At 40.9% G+C, this 26181-nt stretch overlaps 2 protein-coding genes across 3 annotated transcripts; both read right to left on the reverse strand.

Annotated features, from left to right (window-relative positions):
• Positions 1-567: 567 nt before the first annotated feature.
• hspa1b (heat shock protein family A (Hsp70) member 1B) lies at positions 568-3905 on the reverse strand. Its single transcript, XM_037104396.1, has 2 exons — positions 3752-3905; positions 568-2624 (listed from the first exon to the last, which is right to left on the reverse strand). The coding sequence occupies exon 2, from the start codon at positions 2601-2603 to the stop codon at positions 684-686; it is 1920 nt and encodes a 639-aa protein (XP_036960291.1). The 5' UTR covers positions 2604-2624; positions 3752-3905; the 3' UTR covers positions 568-683.
• Positions 3906-4218: 313 nt separating this feature from the next.
• ahcyl1 (adenosylhomocysteinase-like 1) lies at positions 4219-25499 on the reverse strand. Of its 2 annotated transcripts, none has more exons than XM_037105135.1 (17): positions 24803-25499; positions 14307-14421; positions 13293-13436; positions 12404-12504; positions 12205-12307; positions 11844-11938; positions 11650-11756; positions 10524-10640; positions 9546-9609; positions 9326-9414; positions 9100-9170; positions 8744-8838; positions 8007-8105; positions 7554-7622; positions 7344-7422; positions 6483-6603; positions 4219-6372 (listed from the first exon to the last, which is right to left on the reverse strand). In XM_037105135.1, the coding sequence occupies exons 1-17, from the start codon at positions 24992-24994 to the stop codon at positions 6366-6368; spliced, it is 1668 nt and encodes a 555-aa protein (XP_036961030.1). In that variant the 5' UTR covers positions 24995-25499; the 3' UTR covers positions 4219-6365. The 2 variants fall into 2 exon arrangements, with proteins under 2 accessions (XP_036961030.1, XP_036961031.1); XM_037105136.1 differs by lacking the exon at positions 24803-25499 and adding an exon at positions 18327-18411.
• Positions 25500-26181: the final 682 nt, after the last annotated feature.

A 26181-nucleotide genomic window follows, 5' to 3' on the forward strand; every position in this document is an offset into this window, starting at 1 on the left:
CCCTTGGACCCGCAAGCACAGGTGTGAGGTGTAAAATTGGTGAAATTACCCTTTAACTACACCTAAAAGTCTGTTGGGTCTTAGGCAGCAAAGCATATAAAAATATGTTGAGTCCTACAAGTTTGAAAGTGAAATAAATCTGGGGTTTGAAGTTGAAATGAAGTGAGCTGCTCCTCATTTCTGCTTGAGGCTTCGTGCTATGGTAGCTGCTACTAGCATAACGTGACCCAACAAGCATCATTAGCAAAAACATTTATTGGTTCCCTTCATGTTTTTTTCAGTCGCAAGAGTGTCAAGCATTACTGTTGTAAATTATTCCCGAAGGCTGGAGGAACATATCTTGAAGCAAACTTTGTGGAACCAGTAGATGAAACAGAGTGAATGTGTTATACTGAATATATATTTGGTCCTTGTAAGAATAAATAAAAGGCTCACAGTTAAGAAAGGTCAACACTGATGTTAAAAATGTTGCCATTAATGTTTTGTTTGTTTCATGTAACTTTTATAACTTATTATTAAAAAATCAGTAAATTCTGCATTGCAAGAACAAATTAAGAAGAGTTGTAGTTTTTTTAAGTGTTTTATTAAGACGTGTCAAAAGGAAATGTTAAAATGACATCATTGTTGGTACCAAACAACAGTGATAAAGTGTTCCTGCATATAAAATGCTGGCACTTGCAGTTTTAGTCCACTTCCTCAATGGTAGGGCCCTTAGAGCTGCCTCCTGCCTCGCTGCCACAGCTTCCCGAAGGCGCTGCTCCCTGGTACAACTTTGTCACAATCGGCTTGCACACTTTCTCCAGTTCGTTCTGCTGATGCTCGTACTCGTCTTTCTCTGCCAGCTGGTTGTTCTCCAGCCAGGAGATCGTCTGGTTGCACTTGTCAATCACCATCTTTTTGTCCTCCTCACTGATCTTTCCTTTGATGTTCTCGTCCTCAACGCTGCTCCTCATGTGGTAGGCATAAGACTCCAGTGAGTTCTTCGCTGTGATCTTCTCCCTCTGCATGTCGTCCTCAGCCTTGTACTTTTCAGAGTCCTGCACCATACGCTCTATCTCCTCTTTGCTCAGTCGGCCCTTGTCATTGGTGATGGTGATTTTGTTTTCTTTGCCGGTGCTTTTGTCGACGGCGGACACATTCAGGATGCCGTTGGCGTCGATGTCAAAAGTCACCTCCACCTGTGGTACACCTCTGGGAGCAGGAGGGATACCTGTGAGCTCAAACTTGCCCAGGAGGTTGTTGTCCTTGGTCATGGCCCTCTCCCCTTCATACACCTGAATCAGTACACCTGGCTGGTTGTCTGAATATGTGGAGAAGATCTGGGTCTGCTTGCTGGGGATGGTGGTGTTGCGTTTGATTAGAGGCGTCATGACTCCTCCTGCGGTCTCAATGCCCAGAGACAGGGGAGCCACGTCCAGCAGCAGCAGATCTTGGACGTTCTCTGAAGTGTCACCCATGAGGATGGCAGCCTGGACCGCTGCACCGTAGGCCACCGCCTCGTCTGGGTTGATGTTCTTGTTCAGTTCTCTGCCATTGAAAAAGTCCTGCAAGAGCTTCTGGATTTTGGGAATTCTCGTGGAGCCACCGACCAGGACGATTTCATGGATCTTGGACTTATCCAGCTTGGCGTCTTGCAGGGCCTTCTCAACCGGTTCCAGCGTTCCCCTGAAGAGCTCCGAGTTGAGCTCCTCAAAGCGTGCCCTTGTGATGGAAGTGTAGAAGTCGATGCCTTCAAACAAAGAGTCAATCTCAATGCTGGCCTGGGTGCTGGATGACAGGGTCCTCTTTGCCCGCTCACAAGCTGTGCGCAGCCTCCTCACTGCTCTCTTGTTTTGGCTGATGTCCTTCTTGTGTTTTCTTTTAAACTCCTCCACAAAGTGGTTGACCATCCGGTTGTCAAAGTCCTCCCCGCCAAGGTGTGTGTCTCCCGCGGTGGCTTTCACCTCAAAGATGCCATCCTCGATGGTCAGGATGGACACGTCAAAGGTGCCCCCACCCAGATCAAAGATGAGCACGTTACGTTCTCCTCTTTTGCCTTTGTCCAGGCCATAGGCAATGGCTGCAGCTGTGGGCTCATTGATGATCCTCAGCACATTCAGTCCAGCGATCACTCCGGCATCTTTGGTGGCCTGTCTCTGTGAGTCGTTGAAATAAGCTGGAACTGTGATGACTGCATTTGACACCCTCTGTCCCAGATAGGCCTCAGCAATCTCCCTCATTTTCACCAGGACCATGGAGGAAATCTCCTCAGGGTAGAAGGCCTTGTTCTCCCCTTTATACTCCACCTGGACTTTGGGCTTTCCGTTATCATTGATCACCTTGAAAGGCCAGAGTTTCATGTCAGACTGGACAGTGGAGTCGTTGAACTTTCTCCCGATGAGCCGTTTAGCATCAAAGACGGTGTTGCTGGGGTTCATGGCGACTTGGTTCTTGGCAGCATCTCCAATGAGCCTCTCTGTGTCGGTAAACGCCACGTAGCTGGGAGTGGTCCTGTTGCCCTGATCATTGGCAATGATCTCCACTTTGCCATGCTGGAAGACCCCGACACAAGAATAGGTGGTGCCCAGATCAATGCCAATAGACAAACCCTTGGCTGAAGACATGTTGATTGTTGCTGTAGAGTTCTTAGAAAAAAGAGAGAAACATCCGGTTTTAATATTTTACTGATAAACATGAAACAGTCGAGGTCACTGCAACTGAAAGCGTTCAAAATGACCAGATCACTGAAACCCACACCACTGATCAAATGTTTGTGGTGCCATCTCTCACTCTATTATCAGACAAAGACATATGTTAGAGGTTCAGTTCTCGAAACGCTGAGAAACTGTTTTTTGATTTTGCTCTGCTGAGTGAACCACAGTGATGAAGACTGATCTATATTATTTCCTCAAGTTAAACTACCAAAGCCACAATGTGAAAATAATTCTTTCAAAGTGGGTGTGCTGCATTTAAATCTTTAATAATTTTCATTCTCTGCTATTTTATTCTTCTACTCCACTACATTTTGGAGGTAAATGTTGCACTTTTTACTTCACTACATTTATTTATGAATCTTCTGCAGGTACCTGTTACTTCATAGATAACATTTTTAAAATAAATCTATTTTATCAGCAGTTGACAAAAACAAAACAAATCAAAAAGATACTTTAAGACTTTTACTCAATTAATATTTGTATGGGTGATTGATGGGTAGTCTTTGTTTACTTTTACTCAAGAATGACTTTGGAGTTCTTTGTGCAACACTGTTTGTGGCACGGCTGTCATGCGAGAAAGATGTAGTATCTATAAAAAATCAACACTTTATTTGCTCATCAGCCTGCTTAGTTCTGCGACAATGCATGTATTTAGGCACAGTACTTTGGATAACTTTAATGACATTTAAACACATTGCTTCAATATTGAATTAAATATTAAAGCTATTAAATGGTTAAATGTATTCCTGATTTATGTATATCCTAAATTGGAAAGGTTTTCATTTTGAAAATATCTTCAACCACAAGCTTAATGTAATTTAACAAGTTCTCTATTATACAGTACTCAAATACAGCAGTTTCCGTGATGTACCATAAAATAATTGTTCTACAATCCTTAATAATATAACACGTAAGTGGTACATTAGTAGCTTTATGGTACATTTTAATGTCATCTTTTAGTGGATTCAAATAATGCCTGAAGATGCTTCAATGCCATTATTTATAATGTAAAAACAGAAATTCATTCATTCGCCACAGTCAGAAAATGAATAACTTACTTTCAGTGAAAATCTCTGTTCAAAGATGTTGAATGATCTCAGCAGAGTCTCCTGGAGTAGTTCCCTGTGAGTCTTGATCTTTTGCCTCCTTGCTGTTCTTCTTGTAGTAATGCCTGGACTGACTCGGGCCCATTGCTTTTATAGTTACAACCATGTTTCCAGAACACTCCCAGTACTCCCCCCCACCCCCACCCCCACCCCTCCTCAGGGCTCAGTGACTCAACTGTTAATATTAGCAAGTAACGCAGCCGGCTCAGTCCGAGAGAGCTGGTGAATATTCCAGAGCAGTACAGCAGTTTGACACTCTGCCAGCAGGGCTGAGTGAAGGGAACACGATGTAGCAGGAAGGCACACTGAGGGAGGTATGTGGAGGAATAAGCCATCTTTATTCCCTAAAAACCTCTGAGCTAAAGAGGCTGCTCTGCTTCATCCTCTGGCTTCATTTCTCTTGATATAAACACATCATATTCAAGTTAAAGAACTCGCTTTATTGCTGATTCTTTTACATACATAGTATACACTTATGCATTTTGATCACATGAAATATTACTTTATTTGACCCTGTTGGATCAAATTAAGACAGCGACAATCATATGGCAAACATAAAGTCTAATATTTCTCCTCAACATGTAGCTCATTTACAATTAATACCAGAAGCAGTGGAAGGAAGACATCAAATGTGCCACTAATAGACAAGGTTTTACAAAAGAGGAATGCTCATTTAATTAAGGTCAGTGCTGATCTTCACGTGTTGAAAATGATTTAAAAGGCACGTTCATACCATGGCCTTAAAGGTATTATCCAGTCGAAACAGACAGATCTCAGCTGGAATGTGAATGAGCATGTGGAAATTTGTTAGTAAATGAACAAAGTTACAGCAGTTTGAAAATGTTACAACGAAAGTATAGCCTGTTATCTTTAAAATAAGATCTTAGTCTTCTGTAATTACATTAAACATCCCTTTGGTTTGCGTTGGTGCAGGAGAAGTGTTTTAAGGGTGAGTGCTGAATGCCAACAGCAAGAGTCAGGAATTCAAAAGGCACTGAGCCTTTCACAGGCTATTAAAAACTCTTAAAATAAACAACATTGGGTCATACTGTTTAGCGAACAAGTGCAATATTTCATCAGTGTACTGTAATGAAAAGGATGACTGGATGTTACCTTTTAGGGCATGTATGCAGATACCATTCAATGAGGTTATTTAAAGGAGTGATTTGTAAGGAATGGCCAGAATTCAAAGGTAGCTCCAAAAACTGTAAGGGGCAGCATAACTGTTTACTGCTGCTCATTATACTCTTTGACTGTAGCGATTGGCTGTTGTTAGCAAGTAGCTCATAGCTCTGAAGTTAAGTGTCCCTATTAGCTGATTATTACCCTATTAGTAAGTCTGCCCACACTGAAATCTTGGATCATGGGGAGAACATGACTGAACACGAGATTGAGACTGAACACAGCCTTTGAGGTTTATGGACATCAGTAAGTGGTCGAGTGATATAGTAAGGAGGCGATTTACAGTGTCTACACTCAGGACTAAGACTCCAGGAATGAAAAGACCTTGCAGAAGCTGACAGGAGCGGCTTGAAGCAGCAGAGAGCAAGAGCTGGGCATCAGCAGCAAAAGGGGCACTTAGAGCTGGGATATTATCACATCTTACTAAGGATTAATTTTGACCAAGTCAAATCATCAAAAGAGATGATTTTGGAAAGGCAAACCAAAACTGTTTTGGTGAGTTTTATGTCATTAATTTCAAGTCTGAATGAAGTATGTTTTAGGATAAACGTGGCAATTAACCTTGTCTTAGTAGTGTCAGAAGCTGAATATTGGTATTTCCTGTAAGCAGGAGTACAAGTTTTTTCTTTTAAATATTTTGTGAGATTCTTGTGGTGACTTAGACCAACTAGGGGACTCACAGCTGACACACATCTTCCAGCTGAAACAACAGAAGTCCTCTTAAGGTACGAAGTGGTATTACGAAACAGGACGACCCCAGGCTAGCTGGTTAGCATGCAACTTCAATATACAATTTTGCGACGCAGCACATAGACGTATTTGACATGACGTCAACACTGTTGTTTATTCACAGTCTGTTGATAATATTTTAATTCTGGCCATATCTTACATATTCCCCCTTTAATGCATGTACAACAAACATTTCTAAAATCAAGTACATTACAATAACGAGTTAGTTTTGGCTCATGGAATGTATAATAAAATCTTAATGTCATTAACAGACAAAACAAAATTCAGTTCCATTCTTCTGCCATCTTTTGGCACTGTGCGTAGGGTAAACAAACAAATAAACAACTCCGTGATCTAGTAACAGAAGCATTAGCAACTAAATGAGTACATACACATGAAAGCATGCAAGCAGGCTTTTCTCTTTAAAACACGTGACAAGACAAGTAAAATGTTAGTTGGTTATACGTTGTATGTTCCCTACATGTCTTACTCTTATTTTCCATATGTAACACCATGTCTGAAGTGCTATTAATAAGTTACATTCAGCATAAGTAAAATAATTCCTTCGTTTTGTAGCAATTTAGAAAATAAAATAGATATCTCTGTTTATCCCAGGGCAACTGTGTGTTGAGGATCACACCATCAGACAGTCTCATTAATACCTGTAAACAAGATTCATGTTACTGTAAACACGTGAATTTGACAATTCATTATCACTGTAAAAACACAGGAAATGATCAGAGCTGAACAGAAAATTGGAAGTGAAAGGTACCTGTAGTAATTTGGTTTGAAGGGGCCGTTCTTATTGAGACCCATGTACTTGGCCTGCTCATCAGAGAGCTCTGTCAGGTGGGCATCAAAGTTTGGTAGGTGCAAACTGGCCACATACTCATCTGGAAGAAGGACACACATTTTAATCTACGCCATCTGGTGACATGTTCCCTGGATGGTGCCATTTCTAGGCTGAGCCACAAGGTGGCTACAATGAGCAGCAGAAATGAAATAGGCCTTAAAGGAACTCAGACAAAAATGTTAACCAACACAAATCACCATGAAACCTCCCTAGATGATTATTGTCAAGACAAGTATTTTCATAATACAAATGTTCTGAACTGTTGTGTTTGAATATGCAACTTAGATATTATTTAATTAACTTGCATACATTTTCGAGAGAAATCTAAACATTGGTTAAAACTGATATATTATAGACATCTTGACTTATTAGAGTAAAAGGTTTTATTAATCCATAAATACGAAAACAGCCAATAATAAAAAAAAAATTTAATCATGTTTTTAGGAATTAACTGTTATATAAATCAGGCTAAAAATGACATACACACAAACCTCTCTGTAAAACCTTTAAAAACAAAGATACTATTTGATGTATGTTAGAGCTCCTGAAGTGGAGATTGAAAACTCAGAAAAAAATCAAATTCAGAGAAAACAGCCCTTAAAGATATTTAAATAAAAATGTCCATATATTTATAGACAAAAATGGTTAATAATTTAAAAATAACTACTTGACATCACCATATCACGCCTTTATTAACATTAATACTAATCACAAGTTAGCTATCAAGCATGACAATGTAAAAAACATACTAAATGTATAAACTGAGTCTGTTTTTCTTACCCATCTTCTTGGGCAGGAGGTACACATCCTGTTTGTAACGTCCCTCTGGAGCGTTGAACAACTCAATCAGGGCCAGGGCCTACAGACAGCAGACACACACAATGTTTGTGATGAATGCTAGGGACACTACATGTTTGATCAAAATATAACTGTAGGGAGAGGGAAAAGTGTCCTCCGGCTCCCCTGTGAGTATCAGCGAAGACTACTAACCTGAGTTGTTGCAGTGATGGACAACACAAACGTAGGCACTGTGGAGCAGCTCAGATTTAAGAGGCGACCCTGAGGAGTAACAGAGGACACTTGTGAACTAAACTGACTCTATGTAGTCACCAAAGCAACGTGAAGTAACAGCTTTAAGAAGTTATAATATGACACAATGAGAATAACATGAAATGTATGCAGCTGAACCACAGAGTGAGACACCTGCAGGACTTTTTATACTCAAGGTTAAACTGACCCAGGAGATTCACCAGCCTGCTACATAACCTACAGTTATTTTGACAATTTGCATAGTAATACACACCACCATATTTCAGCAGATAAATGTTTCTTAGCCTACAGCTAATGCAAGATATATTCAGAGTTTTGTCTTGGTTGTTAAAAAGTTCTAAATCTTCTTTTCCAATTTCAAGGGACACAGTTTAGATTGTAGGGTGAACTTACCTCTGCAAGCAGAACAACCCTCTTCCCATCGGGCCAGATGATGTGGTCGACCTGAGAGCGCACCCTCTCCCAGGTCAGCTCGGGGCTGCGCAGACTTGCCTGAGGACATAAAAGACGGATCAAACTACAACTGCATGACAAATAGAAACATCTTACAGGTAGAAGAATAAAGTAAAAAAAGATAAACATCAAGAGTATTCAAACAAAAAAAAGCAGAACATGAAAGTCCAAGATGTAAAAAAGGAGATTTATCCAGTCGAGATGTTGCCGCTGAAGAGGCATTCTGGATTTCTAAAGTGGGCAAGTGAGTGTGGGCATATTACGCTCATTATTCTTTGGGTGCCTGCTAGAAAATGTTTGCATGCTTTGTTGTTTAAATGTTTAAAAAGCACAAGCTTGGAGCACCTCTATTCACAATCTACCTAAAAGCTCTATTTTAGTGCCTGCTTCTTTGAGTCCCCCTTCCTGAAAAGTCCAGTTTGCTCTGATGGGATTGTTATCTATGGATGACGAGACTGATCAATACTATATTAAAAGGAAACCAGAAACAGCCTCTGACACTGTCCTGAAGAACACAGAAAATCTCAAAAATGTGTGGTGAGTTGTAAAACATGTTCTACTAGAGAAAAGCTGTGCAACGTGTTTTAGTTTTGTCAGACTCACACTGGTCAGTAAAAAGAAATTCCCCGACAGACACATCAACAGAGCACTCATTCTATTACATATGCACACATTACCACATCGATCTCAGTATTGGAGTGTCCCATATTGCAGACAATGCAGCCATTCTTCATTCGGTCGAGCTGTTCTCTGGTGACAACATTCTTGTTGCCTGTGAATAAAAAGAATAAAGAACAGTAATTTGATGCGTGAACAGAGACAAAGCGGACAAACCGATAGAAAACATTTATTTCTCTCACTAGAATGGATTTAAAACTACAGTTAATCTAAGGTTGTGATTAAACGTTTAAACATTCAGGTGAAAAGTGTGTTTTTCAGACGTGGATAATTAAATGAGGCTCGCATTTGTTAGCTGGAAACGGTGTGATTATCAACGCAGAAGTAATGCATGTCACTGCGTGGGGCACAGTACCGGTGCAAGTTATCACCACGTCCATCTGGCGGATGACCTCACTCAGCTTGACCACTCGGAAGCCGTCCATGCTGCATGGATACACACACAGATATTTCTTTTATATTAGGCAAACTTAAGACAATGAACTGTCTTTTTGAAACCAAGGTTAAGTTTGACAAATGCACAGCTAGGAGAACACATTTAGTGAGAGCGCGGCACAGAATGCTAATAGATAGTGACTCACCAGGCCTGCAGGGCACAGATGGGGTCAATCTCTGTGATGCACACAATGGCTCCGAGGGCCTTTAAAGCAGTGCAGCAGCCTTTCCCCACCTACAAACCGCGGCACAGTGTAACAGTTGTAAACAGAATTATACAACACATGCAAACAAGTCTGCCGCACCTGTGAACGTTCGTACATCAAAGTGAGATTTCTTTGTTGTTTAAATCAAAGAATGATTCACCTCTCCATAACCGCACACGACAACTTGTTTCCCTCCAAACATGATATCTGTGGTCCTCTTCAAGCTGGCAGAGACAAACACAGTGACACACACTTTTATCCATCTGCTCCACAATTTTAAAAAAAAGGCTGCAGTTGCATGTTTGCAAACAACAGACCACATTCACTCTGCGACCCTTTTTTTCTGACGTCAAGCTCGGGATGGGAAGCTCAAGTGCTGGAAAAATCTCATGCTATAAAAAATCTTGAGGACATCGGGCCGTATTTCAAGATAAAAGATATTTGATTGCCCATTAGCTTATTTGAGACAACAGCTAATGTTACCATTCAGCCACTTTCTAGCTAACACCACAATTTGACAGTGTTACACAACATGACAGGTCTAAAAAAATCAACACTCATCTTGGACATATATATTTAAGCCTGGAAGTGAAACACATTGGATGTAATCACACAGTAATAATAGCTATGAAGTAGTTGAATGCTAACGTTAGCTAATAGGTTATCAAATATGCTGTTTTACCTTGAAATATAGCCCCATGCCCCTCCAAATTTTCACCGATGATCAGTCAGGAGATGGTGGAAATGAAAATGAATTCTCAGATTTTCAGTGTTTATACAACCCATTAGCTAACATTAGCATTCAACCACTTCATAGTTTACATTATTGTTTGATTACATTAGTGTAATTCACTTCCAAGCGTAAGCTATTACAATGTCAAATATGTTGTTGTATCTTGAATCATGGCCCGATCTCCCTCTAGATTTTTACTATCCATTGTCTTGACAGTTGCTAATCGATCAAGAAGCAGTGAAATGATAACTATCTGTCAGGTTCAGTTCATTTATATGACTTGCCACCTGGGAAACAGCTTTACGACATTGGAGCTCCCCACCCTGAGCGTGATGCCAAAGGAAAATGGCTGCAGTGCGAGTATATGGTATATGGCGAGCTCTCTGGATGATTGACTCTCCTCACCCGTCCAGGATAGATTCACGGCAGCAGTAAAGGTTGTCAAACTTCTGCTTGGTGACCGAGTCATTCACATTCATGGCAGGGACACACAGTTTGCCAGCCTTAGACAACTGGTACAATCTGCGAAGACACAGGGGGGAAACGTGTTCAGGCAGATACACACATGCACTTATCCACACACAAACTGAGCAGCAGTCCTGTGTGACCTTCTACTTTCCAGAGTGTCTGGCTAATTGATTCCAGCGAGAGCTGAACATGCACAGCTGCTGTGACCTTCGGCCGAGCTCTGTCATGTTTCTCACTCGGGCTCCAGTCGAATCAGGCCGGTGACCTTTTCAATCTACAGCGTCAGGGTGTATTCATACTGATATGACTTATATAAGTGCTTTGGATACTAGCTGGGCTTACACAGTATACTGTGTATCATTCATCAGGAGGCTTGGTTTGCCTCCAGCTCAGCTCCATCTAGAGGACAAAGTAATGTAAACACCTCACGGAAAAGGTTTGTAGAAGCAGCTTGAAGGGACAGTTCACCACAGAATCAAAAGTACATATTTTTCTTCTTATTCTTCTTCATATTTTTCCATGTAGATTGTTTGGAGTTATCAGTGTAGAGATGTCTGTCTCCATGCTACTTAAGTAAAAAAAAATACATTTGTCTTTATCAAGATAATCCACAGACGTAATTGTGAGCAGTTTCATGCAGGAACTATTTTCTTGCTACTGAACAACAGTATCAAAGGGTAGAAGGAAACATAATGACTAAGCTAGTTATCTTTAGAGCTCAGCTTAGGAGGACACCATGAAACACTTGACAGTAACTGGAGTCTAAATCATAATACATCTTTAATTATAAAGCGTTCTCATTATTTTGACTTCCTCCTTCGGTCCAGTTCGGGTTATTTCAGTGTTAATGGGACAGTTGGCAATATTTTACAACCCCATGGCACAAAAGGACCACAAAACAACTCCCAGGGGTTTGATCAATATTAATAACTCAAAAAGTGTAGCCACTGTCTTTATTACTCATAGTCCATTATGGGCTGTCATAGCTTTTGCCATCATCCATCTTCACTCTTTCACATTAAAAAGAGACAGGGTGTAAAAAAAAATCTATCGCCTATCTCACCTGTGCACTCCAGTGACACTCTCCTCCACGATGCCCCGGACCTTTTTGAAGACACTGGGATACTTCTTGTACACCCAGTGGGTTAAGTCTCCGCCATCGTCCAAGATCTGGGACAAATATAGCAAAGTTAATGGAAAGATAACACAACCTATGATAGCAGAGTAGAGCCCAGATTGATGATGTCAGGTTGATACCATATTGGCCTGCCATCCCTCCGTGTTGACACAGCGATCGATGCACCACCAGAAGTCGTCCTCTGACTCACCCTTCCATGCAAACACAGGCACCCCTGCAGGATGCAACACACACACAGACACACACACTTAATGGTGAAGAAAGACATCACAGGAGAAGAGGACTGGCCAGCTGCATGAGCAACAGGTCCATTAGAGCAGCATTACACAGCGAGAGCACAAGCACAGACTGCTGCTTTAAAGTTGCATTAGTGCTCATCCAACATTATATACATCAATTAGGATTAGTCTACAGAACTGCAATTACATTATTTTTAACAGAAACCAACACTGATCACCAATCATCTCACATTTAATTTACCTGTTTCAGCAAGTGCAGCAGCCACCTCATTCTGGGTGGAGTAGATGTTACAAGCAGTCCAGCGACACTGGGCCCCGAGGGCCACCAGAGTCTCAATCAGGACCTAAGAGGGAACGATGCAATAAACAGATACATGAATAAGGAGCAGATATGACAAAGAATCAGAGAGACCTGCAGTAAAGACGGTGAGAGGACGTACAGCTGTCTGAGCAGTGATGTGAGTACAGCCTACTATCTTCGCTCCAGCCAGTGGCTTCTCTCCCTGGGCTCTCTTCCTCAAGGAGATCAGGGCAGACATATCTGCAGGGGAACATATTGAGCCAAAGGACATGCAGGTCAGGTTTTGTTTTGTAAGAGGAGAAGAATGGCGGACCATTTTGAAAACAGAATTAAGCCCTTTTAATACAAGGTGGATGTGCAGTAAATGGCTGTAATATGGAGACTGACTAAACAACATGATCAGCAGCAGCTGTTGCTGCTCAGGCTTTGAGCCTGAAGAAGACTTTTCAAGCACTCACGCCTACGTGCCACTCATATGGGCAATGTAAACGGCCAGAGAGACAGGAGAGACAGAGGCAGGAGGTTTCAAAAGAAGAAAATTAGTCACAAGTGATGAATAGTGCTGAGAGAAAGAACCGCGATCATGTTTCCAGAATCATACTGACACTGCCCCGGCCTTGGGTCAGAAACTATTTTGAAATCAGGAGGAGACAAGCTTTATCAAACAGAGTCTCAGCAGCAAAACCAATGCCATGTGAAACTTATCTGGGAACAGAGTCGCAACAGGTAGCACAAAGCTCTTTTTGTATAAATGGTAATGATATCACAGTATCTCAGGAAGATCACAAAAAATGATTAATGATACACTCTCATTTACTCTTTGTGCAGGAAAACTGAATCCAAACGAGACCAGACCTTACTAATCCAATCTTAACCCAAACTACTTTACTGAAAAAAATGCTGCATTTTTGAGTAATTAATTAAAATAGAATCTATTCATCAATCATTCATGTTGTGATGTCTATATTCACAAATGGTGGGAATCAATAATCTTTCAAAAGCCTGTGTGCCTGTGAGGTCAGACATACCTTGTTCTGCAATTTCGATTTCACGTCGGCCGAATTCGGCCTGCTTGATATTCTTCACACAGAAGTCACTGCTGCCGTGGGTGTTGACCTGGGCCTTGTCCCGGGGGGAGGTCTCATCGTCAGAGCTGTCGGTGTACGACGCGGCTGAAAAACGGAGACACAAAAGGTCACTATTGTAGAAAAGGATACAAAAGAGCCAATTATGAAATATAAACTTCCAATCCATTGTGTGAGGGGTGGAACTGGTGTGTGTTTCTGTGTGTGTGTGTTTTTCCTTGAGTGTGTGTGTGTGTGTGTGTGTGTGTGTGTGTGTGTGTGTGTGTGTGTGTGTGTGTGTGTGTGTGTGTGTACTTTACATTCACATGTTTATTACTTGTATGTATAGCTCGACTGATAATGGCTATAATGGCCAAATGTAAAGCCGACATTGATATTTGGTTGTTTTAAAAACTGATTCTGGTAGATATGAACAATCCAAATACTTTTTCAAACAATTGTGAACAAGTTACACACTAAGTAGGATCAATTACTTTGAACCAAGTTTGGCATTTTTGTACTGCGTTATCCTGTAAATCACTGGCCCATTGATTGTTACAGCATAACTTTTACTTTGAATTTTTACTTGTATTTTTTGTGCTTTTAAACAAATATGTGTGCTCATACAGTACACGTTTCTTTTGGGCATACACAATTTATTTCATAAAAATGATGTCAGTTTCTAGACAGATAAACTTAATCTGTCATAAGTGGCACTATGGATTCAATTCTAAATCAAAAGATTATTGAAATGAGCATTACAGCTATGGAAATCAAAAGCAGGATCTGCAAATCTTCCAGTGTTTTGGAAAACTTTTTTGAATTGTGCCATGAAATTGAATTGCAGATTTGGAGACTCCTCACACCCTTACTGCCTCAAATTGTATCCAGACCTGCAACTTCAGCAGAAATCATTTATAATTACTTTTAGTAAACTTAAATAAAGTGTATATATTAACATCTCTTGGAAAGTTGCACCTGAGCTGTAGCTGTCTGTGGAGGACTGCGAGATGGACCGAGAGAGGGAGCGCCGTCCTGCCTTGGTCGGGTACTTGCTGAATTCTTGTTTGTCCTCTGTGTTAGCGAACTGGATCTAAGAACCAGAACAAAACGGTGCACAATGTCAACACAAAAGGCAAACACAATCCAGATATTACTGCTGAGACTTTGCTCTGTCTGCATACGCTGATTAAGCATCAACAATGAAATCTGGGGAGCGAAAGAAGAGCGAGGAACACAGTGCGTCATAATCATCACACATTAACAGCGATGAAAAACACTCAGTTAAATGTTCAGGTTAGTTCATTAACAGTCTTTTCCTTTTTATTTGAACTCATTTCACTGTTTCAGCCATTAAAACGCTCCTTTTCTACAGGTAAATCAGTAAATCCCAGGTGGGTCAGGAAGAAGGGAGCTCATGCCTATTTTTAGATGTTTCATCCTGCTCTGTGATTTATGCTTTGTTCAGATACACAGGCTTCAGTTGTTGCTGTGTTTCACCGTGTCAACCCAACCCTTCAAAGAACCCAAGATCAAAGACCTGGAAACACATGAATTGGATCAGCAGCACGCAGCTAGCTCGGCTATTTTCTAGCCTTTAACAGAAGATTAAAGTCTCACCTGTCCGGTCTTTGGGGTCACTGTACCAAAACACAGTTCATCTAATACTTTACAATCATTTCACTCAGCTACTGAATAACAGCCAGAGCCTGGTGTGAATCTGGCTCTATTTAGGGCTTGGAAGGCTACAATTAGACTAGGATCTGACAAATCCACTAAGTGTCAATTTAACATCCTGAAACTATAACAGCCAGGCTGTGACAGCAGATGTCAACAGTCAATTGTAAATATTAGAAACAGTAGAGAGGCAGCACACTGAGAAGCTTTACTAAACTGGGTCAGTCAAGATAGTGAGGAGTTACTAGTTACAGTCCAGCAGAGTAATCTAAAGAAAGAGCAAGAATGAGTCTTAAAGGATACATATTATGCTTTATAAATGTTCTTGTGCACATAAAGTCTCGAAAGTTAAAACTCTTCGTTAGTAGTCTCACCTTTAATTCAAAGACACTGTGACATCACATTACACACAAGGAGGTACACATAGCGGTTTGTCTGACACGTAAGCACTGATATACCACAGCTGCTCTGTTGTTGTGCACAGTGCTGGGTCAGGCATGTGTGAGCTGACCAATCAGAGCAGAGTTGGCCTTAAAGAGACAGGAGCTAAAACAGAGTGTTTCAGACAGAGGGGGAGTATAATGCAGCATCACTGAAATCCTGGAAATTAGTTAACATGTTTGCACATCCAGTACCCTTGTCTCAAGTTTTTTTATGTGTTTTTGGGTAGATACCTGAAATAAGGTCAGTGGTTAACACAAGCTTTAGAGATTTTCATGTTCATGCTTCATATATGTCTTTAAAAAAGGCAGCTGGTAACAAGTGGCTGAATGAGACAACAGAGAATGTTGGAACACAGAAAATCATCTCACAAATCAACAACTTTAGAGATGTGTCATAGGAAGCTTTGCGACGGTGATGTTAAAAGTCTTCGACTCTGGTGCAGCACATTTATAGCAGTTAGATTTGTTCTTCTGGCGTATGAATTTACATTTCAAAAATCATAAAAGTGGTGTTCAATTGTGAAGATTATTTTGCTAAACAAAACATGTGAGTATCATAACTGTGTTGTGTTGAGAGAACCAGGGCACTACAAACTTATGGGTTCGCATACAACATACGTCAGTCTTTTGATGTTACCGTTAATTTCAAATGTTTGAAAAATCCCAACCTACAGGCAGATATACCTTATCTTCACAAACACAGCAGCCCAGCTGGGCTGTTGGCTGTCGCTTTTATTTTGCTTACAAAAGACTGTTTCAGGTAAATGAATTACTCAGCGTTTTACTTAAATAGGAAGTTTGCAGGTGAGTTTCAGGTCTCAGCCTAATTACGTCATTTGTTGCTGTGCTTTCATTGATATGCTCCCATGTAAGACTCAATATCACATCACGTAAACACTGATTATTATTATTCAATACATTGGTTTTAGAAGCGGGTGAAGAATTAACATTATCTTGCATAAAAGACACATTTAAGCCATTCCAAGAAATCCTTCAAGTGTCTCAGAGGCTTAGTGACGAGTTGGCTCCAATCCAAGCTCGAACTCTGATGTCGTGTCTCATGTCTTTCTCACAATTCTGATTAATTTCACAACATTTTACACTGTCGCGCAATCAAGAGGGGCAGACTTTCAACATGAACAGTCACACATTCATTTGGAATAATTTCCTCTTTTGTTTGTGTCTTCATTATTTTGTTTTCATGGCAGTCGAGTGAAAATGTTTCTAAGCAAGGTTTTATACTACTAATGTTTTTGTTATTTATATTCTGTAATTCCTTATCATTTGACAAAATCCAAAATGTTTTATTTCATAATGGTGCTAGATCAAAAGGCTATAGGCATTTCTCAGCAGTGACTTCCACTATAATTTCTACTCGTCTTTGTTGTCACCTTTTACATCCGTTGTAAATCCTTTCAAATGTGACAGTGCCTCAGGATTTACCTTGTTCTCTTATTTTAGATGTCCATAGTGTGTGTTTGCACTAAAAACTAACGTGCAGGCCAGCTGAGTTGACACAACACACAGACGATAATTCCGGGAACACATGAACGCCAGACTGACAACATTGAGTCGGGTCGCATTTAAGTGTGATGTGCACTGCACACGTAGACATCTGCCTGCCACAGGTGAAGCTGAACGTTAATGATTATGACACTGAGGAGCAACGACACAACATTAACACGATACTAAATACTAACATAATGCTGACATTTCTCTAAGCGTAAGCGCGCAGCTGGATCAAACTAGCTCACATGACTCACATGTTCCTGAGTCTTCAAATTGCCCTTCTTGACAAACCAACAGTTAAAAACCCAAAGACTCTTGAATTAGTCATAAATGACAAAGAAAAGCAGCAAATCCTCACATTTACGAAGCTGGAACTAGTAAACATTGGACATTTTTGCTTGAAAATGACTTGCTTGAAACAATCCATCAATCACCCAAAAAGTTGGCTACCAATTTTCTTTTAATCATCTCAGAGGTGCAGCTCTTACTTGTAGTCATCACACAAACATTAGCGGAAGCTGAATGGGGCTTCATACGGACATAACTAACAAAATTAATGACCCCTAAGTGGAAAAATACTTAACACAACTGCAGTAGCTCTGCTTTATGTGAAACGGTTTTACCTCACATTTAAAATGTTTACCCCAGTGACATCCATACATTTAAGACACAAGTCTCTGTGAAAGAAATGGCAACAACATTATTAATCCCATTTATCCCATTTTCAATGTGCAGTGACACCTCAACTATCTACTGTGTCAGTTTAAGGAAACTCAAGAAGCTTGTGAGACAGTGTGAACTGAGCACATCTCTGCATGTCGGCTTTCACAATTGAGAGTGTGCTCTGTCTCATACACTTGCAAAATACTTTTATGTTTGCTTTGCATCAGTTTGGACTCTTGAGGATCCAGCAGGGCTTTTGCACAGTCTCCTGCATTGTTCTTCCCTCGATTCACAGGCATCAAAATCAGAGACAGCTTCTCTTTAGGTCACAGCTTTAAGGAAAACAAGAGGTTAATCGGATTAATGATGAATTACTCAGTGTTATTTAAGACAGCAATCTGTCTCTACTACTCTTACACAGTGAGTGAACTATCCCAGAGGTGAGCTCTGAGAGTTACCTTGGCCTTTTGTGGAGACGACTGAACTTTCAGCTGAACAATTTTGTTGCAAGTCAAAGATAAACATGTCTGTGTGGTCCGCATTGTTGCACAAGATATAAAATCATTCTACATAACTGCAACAAGAAAGCAGAAAAAACTTGTGACATGCCAGAAGTTACTCCGGCACATCTGTGTTTGGGATATGCAGTATCTTTGAGAATAAGTGTGCTGGATGAGCTCCCGGTGATGCATTAGTAGCAACTCACCCTTTCTCTCCCGTGCACATGTTTGTGTGCCATGGCTGCCAGTCACTGCCTGGTCTCTCCAGTTTTCCAGCCAACTTCCCTGTGCCTGTGTGTCCTCTGTGTGTGATGGTACTAGGTGTCCCTGATGCTATTATCCCAGAACACTCCCAGGCAGAGCCGGGGGGAGGTTCCCACCTATTATCGTGATTTCTAATGGCCAACCTGGAGGGAGAGAGAGGCCTAGAGAGAAAGGGGGAGGTTGATTCCAACTGAGCCTCTCTCTCTCTCTCTCTCTCTCTCTCTCTCTTTCTCTCCCCCTCTTTCTGTCTCTCTCTGGTTCTGCCCTTGACAACAGGCTGCTAAAGTCAGAGGGTTGTGTTTAATGCTTGATTTTTTAAGTGCTGGGAGAGCAAATGTAGGATATGTTCGTATGCACAAACAAGAAACAGGGAAAACATCCCATACGCACACTAAGACAAAAAGCACATTTGCATGCAGCTTTTACTTTCAGGCTCCGGGTGTGGACTACTAAATAAAAGGGGATTGACAGAAGGAATTAAACCCTGTTCCCATTAGCCTTCTGCTGCATCAATAAGCGGCCCATCCAGTCCCATCCTACAGCTAAAAATACCCTTCCTCTCTTGGATAGCAGGCCAGGTCACAGACTTAAGCTGTGGTGTGGCTGTTAGTCGACAGTGTAAAGGGTTCAATGGTGGTTTGGCATAAGGCGACATTAACTACTTAACCAGAGTCCAGTTGTGCTCCACAGCGCCATCTACCTGAGAAGACACGCAGTCTAATCCACCTTGGTTATTAGTTGTCACGCTCACCAAGCCAACGACAGAAGTCTTTGATTTGAAGATTTGATCGAGCACAAATGGTGTGCAGACACCGAGGCGATGCTCATGTCAAAGAGGTTCCCCAGACAATAATCACTGTACTGTACTTCCTTTGGTCTGTAAGGCGCCTGTTTAGATCAATGCATGCATAACAGATTACTGTGTTGTGAAGAAAACATACAGTGTGCTAATCCTTCCACCAGGACAACGTGACCTTAAGACGAAACTATAACTTGTACTAACCTTACACCTGAATCAGGAATTTCATCAAACAAATGGAAAGGATATGCAACCCTACCATTTGTGATATTATTTTGTTCCAAACAAGAGAGGTAAATGGGCTGGAATGCTTAGCACACATCCTTAAGTTAAACCAGAGAAACAGAGAGAGAGCCAAAGGTACGACTGAGAACAGCTTTAAAATGATGAAACATGTCAGTATGGATGTGTTATATTTCTCAGCCTATAGTGACTTTTCCCTCCATGTTAATATTGGTCACACTGTGGAACAACCCTGTGTGGATGTTGCAGACTGAGTTTCAGTGAACACTGAAAACTGTTGTCAGTGTTATTTTTCTAAATATAGCCTGATGGATTTATTATGTTTTTTTTCTTTTTTTCGTGTGTGTGTGTTTGCAGGAAAATATAGCAGTACTGATCGTGCCCAGGAAAAGATTACTCCAAAAACACCACCAGCATATTATTGGAAGGGTCAGAGGGGGCATTTGGACTCTTTTGGGCCCTTTCATGACCCTGGGCTCCTGACAACTAACCCCTCTGAGGTGCTGGTCCTAAAGAAATCTGGAGCAGTTTATGTAATTCAGCTCATTTAAATTTAGTATCCCAAGTTTTGTTCCTTCCACTTGAGGTCACCAAAGTCACACATTTTCAAATCCTACGCTCAATGGGCTTTAAAGGTTAATAAAACAACTGCCACTAGATATCACACTAAAGCAAAACCCAACACAAAGTTTAAGACTGTGTATCAGTGTTTGTAGTGTGGCAGCAAATCAAACATTTTTAAGGAGACTTCTGGACTGTTTCCAGCAGGGCTGGTAAAAGTACACACATTCTTCACTCAAGCATAGGTACAGATGCTTGTGTAAAAGTAGTAGAAATACTAAAACCTCTTTACTCAAGTGAAAATAGAGAGTACAAGCTCTGAAATGTACTCAAAGTACGACAGTAAAAAGTATGCCTCTGAAGAACATTTCTACCAGTCATTTCTGTTCAAAGCTAGCTGAGCCTGAGCCTTTGTCACTTCACATTTTCTGTCTCCTTCTCTGTCTGTTTCCCTTTTGTTACATCTTTAAAGTAATTTTTTGTCGCTACGTCTTGTGTGCGAGACATACAATGATAGATTGAAATCAGTTTTGTGATGTTGGGACGGCACAAAATAAAAATAATCAATAATTTGCCTCAATGGATTAAAACTAAAAAAGTATTGGGCCTGTTATTAAATAGTAAGGAGTGGAAAGTACAGATTTGTGTTCGAATGCAGGGAGTAAAATGTCCAAAAAATAAATACTCAAGTCAGGCACAGACACCTGAAGAATCTACTGAGGTACAATAACAAATTATTTGTGCTTGGTTACTTCCCTCCTCTGTTTTTCAGCTGGTGACCAAAACAGTTATTTTAAGCCAAAACATGATATTTTCCTAACCATAAACGTTGGGTTGTTGTTCCCTTAAAGTGAAACTCTTGCCAAAAAGCAACCTAGGCTTTTTTTGTGAATGTATATGAGTCAAACCTTTGTGTAAAAGCATAATTACAACGAAACAGGCACTTTTAAGTTCGACCGTATTTTTGTTTTCGGCTCAAACTCACTTTCAATGGGAGTGCTGGAGCACTTTTACGCTAGCATCAAAATAGCTATTTTTAAAACACTAAGAACGCTCAACACAACAGCAAACTTTGCTCGTAGTATCACGTAGGATCACCAGGGTAACCTAACCAGACCATAAGCACAGCGTTACAAAATATAACTGAAAATTGAACATAACGCTCCAAGATAAAAACATGTCAAGTCTCTTCTGGCGACTGGAGTTCACTGAAAATGTCAAACTGGATAGTGCCGATCAAATAAGAATCAAGATTCTGTCACTCCATGGCCTCTTTCTAGCCTATGTTTTCCATAAAATATTATGAGAACGATCTTATTTCATGGTTTAGCACTAACATGCATGCTAATCAGACCGGCTACCAAAGCTAAGAGCAGAGAAGCTCATATCACATCACACAGAGGGGGGAGTGAAAGGTCAATCTCTGTTCAGGATGCCATTACCCCACTATATTTTTACAAAACAAGTAGCTTTTGTTGCCATATTAATGTTCAAAATATCACATTTAATCTAGTTTTTAACACAGAGGTCTGAAGCTGCGTTGAATAGAGAATTCTATCTATATAACTGACTGAACTGCCTGTTTCAAATCCTTCATTTAAACCTGCCTGTCGAGGGGAAACAATCAGCACTTGACCTTCATGAGACCCTGAAATAATGTTAGCGGACAAACAAGGCAAGATGGTGGCGATTAGGACACTTTTGAGAATCTCTGTAAAACTGCCCACAGGGACGAGATAGAAATGATGATGCGTGAACAAATTCACAGTGAGCGAGTCCCATTCCCAGGGGGGCGTATTGTGTAACTGCTGGATGGATTCAGAGAGTGGAGGCAGAGTAGTGGTGTTCTTTGACTCATCCACCCACACGCACTCTCTCTCACACACAAACACAAAGTCATTTAGTTTTTTAATTTGTAACATTGTTTTTGTTCACGGCACCTCTCGGTTGATTATGTGACATTGCGCCAGCCTCTGTTGAGCAGACATCCACCTTGACTTGCTCAGCAGTGAGCTGGGATTTTAATTAGTTTTATCTTTTTTTTTTACTTTTCATTTGCAGTTTTGGTTAAATTCACTAATTTTTTTCCATGTAAACAGGTGGCTCAGTTTGACACGGGGCTCTCACATTTATTCACAACACGCTGCTTTGTTTTCATGAACATTCCTTCCATCCAATATGTTTTCAATCTGGCTCCCTGAGGCGACTCACGGTGCACACGTTATTGCCTCGTCAGACAGGGGGTCTGAGCCAATATTTTGAAGTCTGTGAGCCCCGCTGCTGGGAAAAAAAGTTATTTTTCTTATTTGGATTATTCTGTCCACCTCTTTCACCAAAGATTACTAGTTTCAGTGTAATGAAATCACAAAGGCGAGACATTCAGAATAACACTATTGTTACGTTACATTACATTACAAGCATTAACTTAGAAGTAAAGGCCAGTTTAGTGAAGGAGTTTTTGTTTAGACTGTCAGAGATGTTTATTCCCATTTGTGATGATTTATAAGGCAGCATTTATTTACTTGCTTGTTAGTTTGTTTAACAGGGACAACACAGATAAACACTGTTACATAAGGACAAGCAATGACAGAAATATAAAGTACTGGTCTGCATGTGACTAGTTGTCTGCCTCTGCCTCTGCAGTTCCTGTGCTGGGTACAAGTCATCGTGACTTCTGCTTATGCAGTGTTTGTCACAGATTCATATGTGAACTACAGACGTTAATGACTCATGTCCATCTGAACATTAAGAGCTTTTAAGGCAACATATGGAAGTAAAATGAGGACAAAAAAAGCAGATAAGTGATAAAGTAAAGGAATCATGAGTAACATAAAACATCTGCAGCGTCGGATTTATGAGGATCTATTGGCAGGACGAGCTGGACCTATTTATATTTTTGAGTGTTAACTAAAAACCTATTCTATTCAGTATGGCCTTCATGTTGTGTTTAGTAATTTTATGGTTTTAGTGTTTAAACATATTGTATCTTACTGATTTTTATCATTAGCTTTCGTGTTCTTTCAGCATTCTATTTTATTGTATGAACTTTTTAAAATCTTAATCCATTTGTATTGATCACTTAGTATTTCATAATTCTATCTTAGCCATACCCATATTTTATTGCAGTCTTGTTGTACATTAGTCTCCAAATCTTCCTACAGTAGTCCAGAATGAACAACCAAACTCTGGCTCGAGAGACAGGGCCTTTTAAATTTTTGTGATTTTAGTGGCCTACGTGCAGTGAAGGCGAGGGGTATTCAGCTGGTTGTAATCTGAATCCTCAACACTAGATGCCAGTAAGTCCTACAAACTTGACTTTGAAGAGGTGTGAGATTTAAATTTCAAATGAAGTTCAGCCGTCTGTGCCAGACTAGAATGTCATGTCAGTCACAAGCAGTGCATTATTATTTAATGCGTCACGTAGGGCCCGACTGAAATGAATACTGAATTTGTGAGGCTGGCATCAGGAAAAAATTACATTTCGCACAGCCTCTCTGGATTTAGATCAACTCTAAATATCTATGAATAGAAAACGTGAGTAGAATAGATCAAAATAAATTCTAAATTATAAGGATAACAGGATTCATTGCTGGACTTACCAATACATTTACATATCAGGACACACACTGCTGCATTAAGCTCTAGCTCTTAAAATCATGTGCATAAGTAATGACAGTAATCATAACTTAAAGGTCACCTTGAGGGATAGACAGATGCTTCGTAGTCAAGGTTAAAAACTGGACAATATGGTATCAAAACATCCCAGAGAATTCAACCCTGTGAAACAGTCTGGGCTAAAAGTGTTCACCAAAACCAGTTTGATTTAAACACCTAAGCAAGTTAGTTCTGAGACACAAAGAAGCAAATCCCCTGTCTGTCCCGTGTTTGTCCACCGCCAGCCGCCAGCTGTTACACACCGTGGTGGATCTGTAATGATATGAGCAGCCACCTCGAGGGAGTCTTTCACTCTGATGATCGCTGTGTGGCGTTGTGTAACAGCCAAGAAATCCAGGGCCTCTTCTCACAGGTGCACCTTGTGCTGCAGAGACACGCTCATCATGCTGTTCTTGTTACTAACCGTGATGATGCCCACACATGCACACACACTCCTGAACAAATTCAAGACCGATACACGAACAGAAGGATGAGTTCACTAAAGGAAAAATTCCCTGGCTGCAGATCAAGATGGATTGAAATTCTTCAGAAGGCAAAGCCTACATCATGCTTGGTGTGCAGACCCCCCTGTGAGGTCCTGCATTTCTTCACTGGCAGAGCTCTGGAATCAGAGGTTTAAGAGCTCAACTTGGCTTTTAGTTGTTTTCCTGCCTACAGATTGTGGGCATGATGTAGACATTGTGATTTAAAGAAAACAGGAAGGCAGATTTCCCAATGATCCAGTCTTGATGAGAGCTGAAATTATATGTTTTTTTACCTCAGTAATAACAGAGGAAAAAGCTATGATTAGACCCGTGAAGCAAAAGCTTTTTTTTTCTTCTTTGTGGCCTAACTTCCCCTAGATTCTTCAGTTGGATGTGACTTTCAAAATATAATTCTTACATGGGAGTGGGATGGCTGCAACACACAGTAACTGTATAGATGTGTGACGCTGCAGCATCACATCCATCTATGCATCAGTTGTCCGTGAATATCTCTGCTGTCAGGGCTGGAAAAAAAATGCAGAAACACACAACACTGCCTTTTGCTGAGCAGTAGCTCTCCGCTGCAGCACAATGCGCACGTCCTGCTCTGCCGACAGGCACGCACGGTCTCTGTGCCCGGCGGCCGGGACTGATGGCGTGCATCACGCTCTCTTACCTTCTTGACGGATTTCAGAGTGGGGACTGCGGTGAACGCTGCGGAGGGCATTTCCCCGACATTCATATTCACATCACTGCTGTTTTTGCTGACGGTCAACGCTGAGTATTTCTCCGCGACGTTTTCGGTCTCTTTGACATATTTCGTGGCTTGTTTCACCTCCGCCTTGCTGTCCACAACCGAGTCGGTCATCGCATCCAGGTGGCGGTGACACTGTAGCGGGAGGAAAGAGGAGAAGCCGGTGCTGGACGGAGTTCACACGAACGTTAGCCTCTTGCTCTCGTCGTTAAGCTTCGTGGATTAAAAATGACCGAAGCACGCTGAACCCACTTCGACAAGACCGCGACGATTAGTAGGCTGCTTCAGGAGGGATTAAGCTGTTATCTAGCTTCAGTACTTTGTAAAAGAGCGGGTCCTCCAGGTCTGCTGTCATCCACAGACGGCAACATCTCCGGCAGGAGGGGGCGGTTTGTTGAGGATGTCACCTGAGCCAGTGGGCAGTGTGTAGGCGGTGATAGTCCGGTCAGCGCCGCCGAGGCAACGGCAAGCTCAAAATGGTGCCAGCTCAGGATAAATTAATTTAGAAGGCTTTATTAGTTTGATTTGTTATCTTACTACTTACTACTACAGTTCTGTTGTTTCCATGGCTGCCTAGCTGTGAAGCCCTGAGTTGTGCCTCCTAGGAGGACGAGTGCAAGTCCCGCCTCCCTCGCTATGATTGGCTGACGGTGACAATCTGCAGCGTCTGATTGGTAGATCGTGCTCTGATACTTTTCAACCTGGGAGTTCTAACTCGGGGCAAAAACTATGCCGTGTTGTCCCATAGCCTCCCAGAATTTCAATTAACTGTGCTCCTTTGTTATGTAACATCCGACAAATTATTTAAATGACCACATACCTAATTCAAATGGTCTTTGCTAAGAATCATTGATTTATCTAAAATATTGCTATAAAACAGTGACATTACATGTACTCAAAGGTAGCATGTACCCCTGAACAATTTTAAGGTAGTGATATATTTCCATTTCAGGCAACTTCATACTTATATTCCACTATATGTTGATAGTATATATTGTGTGTATTGTATATTTTTGGCATACTTTAGATCATGAAGATTTTGAGCATAAAATATCAGGGTTTTTTTCTTCTTTTAATTAATGGGGACAAATTATGTTCATTTTTACTTTCATAGTTTTATTTTGGGTTACTACTAGAATAAGTTTACAATATAGACTTAATACTAAATAAATGCATCGGTTTTGTTATACTCCACTGCTGTATTCCCCCTCTGTCTCAAATGCTGTTTTAGCTCTTGTCTCTGTAAGGTCCCCCAACCCAAATACCTAGTCTGCTCTGACTGGTCAGCTCGCACACATTTG

The sequence above is a fragment of the Acanthopagrus latus genome, chromosome 7 (assembly GCF_904848185.1).
Source record: "Acanthopagrus latus isolate v.2019 chromosome 7, fAcaLat1.1, whole genome shotgun sequence".
In the NCBI taxonomy this organism is placed as follows: Eukaryota; Metazoa; Chordata; class Actinopteri; order Spariformes; family Sparidae; genus Acanthopagrus; species Acanthopagrus latus.

Excerpts from the sequence above, each read along its gene's own strand:
- hspa1b (XM_037104396.1), bottom strand. The coding sequence starts at position 2,603 with ATGTCTTCAGCCAAGGGTTTGTCTATTGGCATTGATCTGGGCACCACC.
- ahcyl1 (XM_037105135.1), bottom strand. The coding sequence starts at position 24,994 with ATGACCGACTCGGTTGTGGACAGCAAGGCGGAGGTGAAACAAGCCACG. Across the intron at positions 8,106-8,743 it reads CCAATACTGAGATCGATGTG|GCAAGTCTGCGCAGCCCCGA; the intron begins GTAATGTGTGCA and ends TTATGTCCTCAG. Across the intron at positions 6,604-7,343 it reads CCTCCTGCCCAAGAAGATGG|ATGAGTATGTGGCCAGTTTG; the intron begins GTAAGAAAAACA and ends TCCTTCTTCCAG.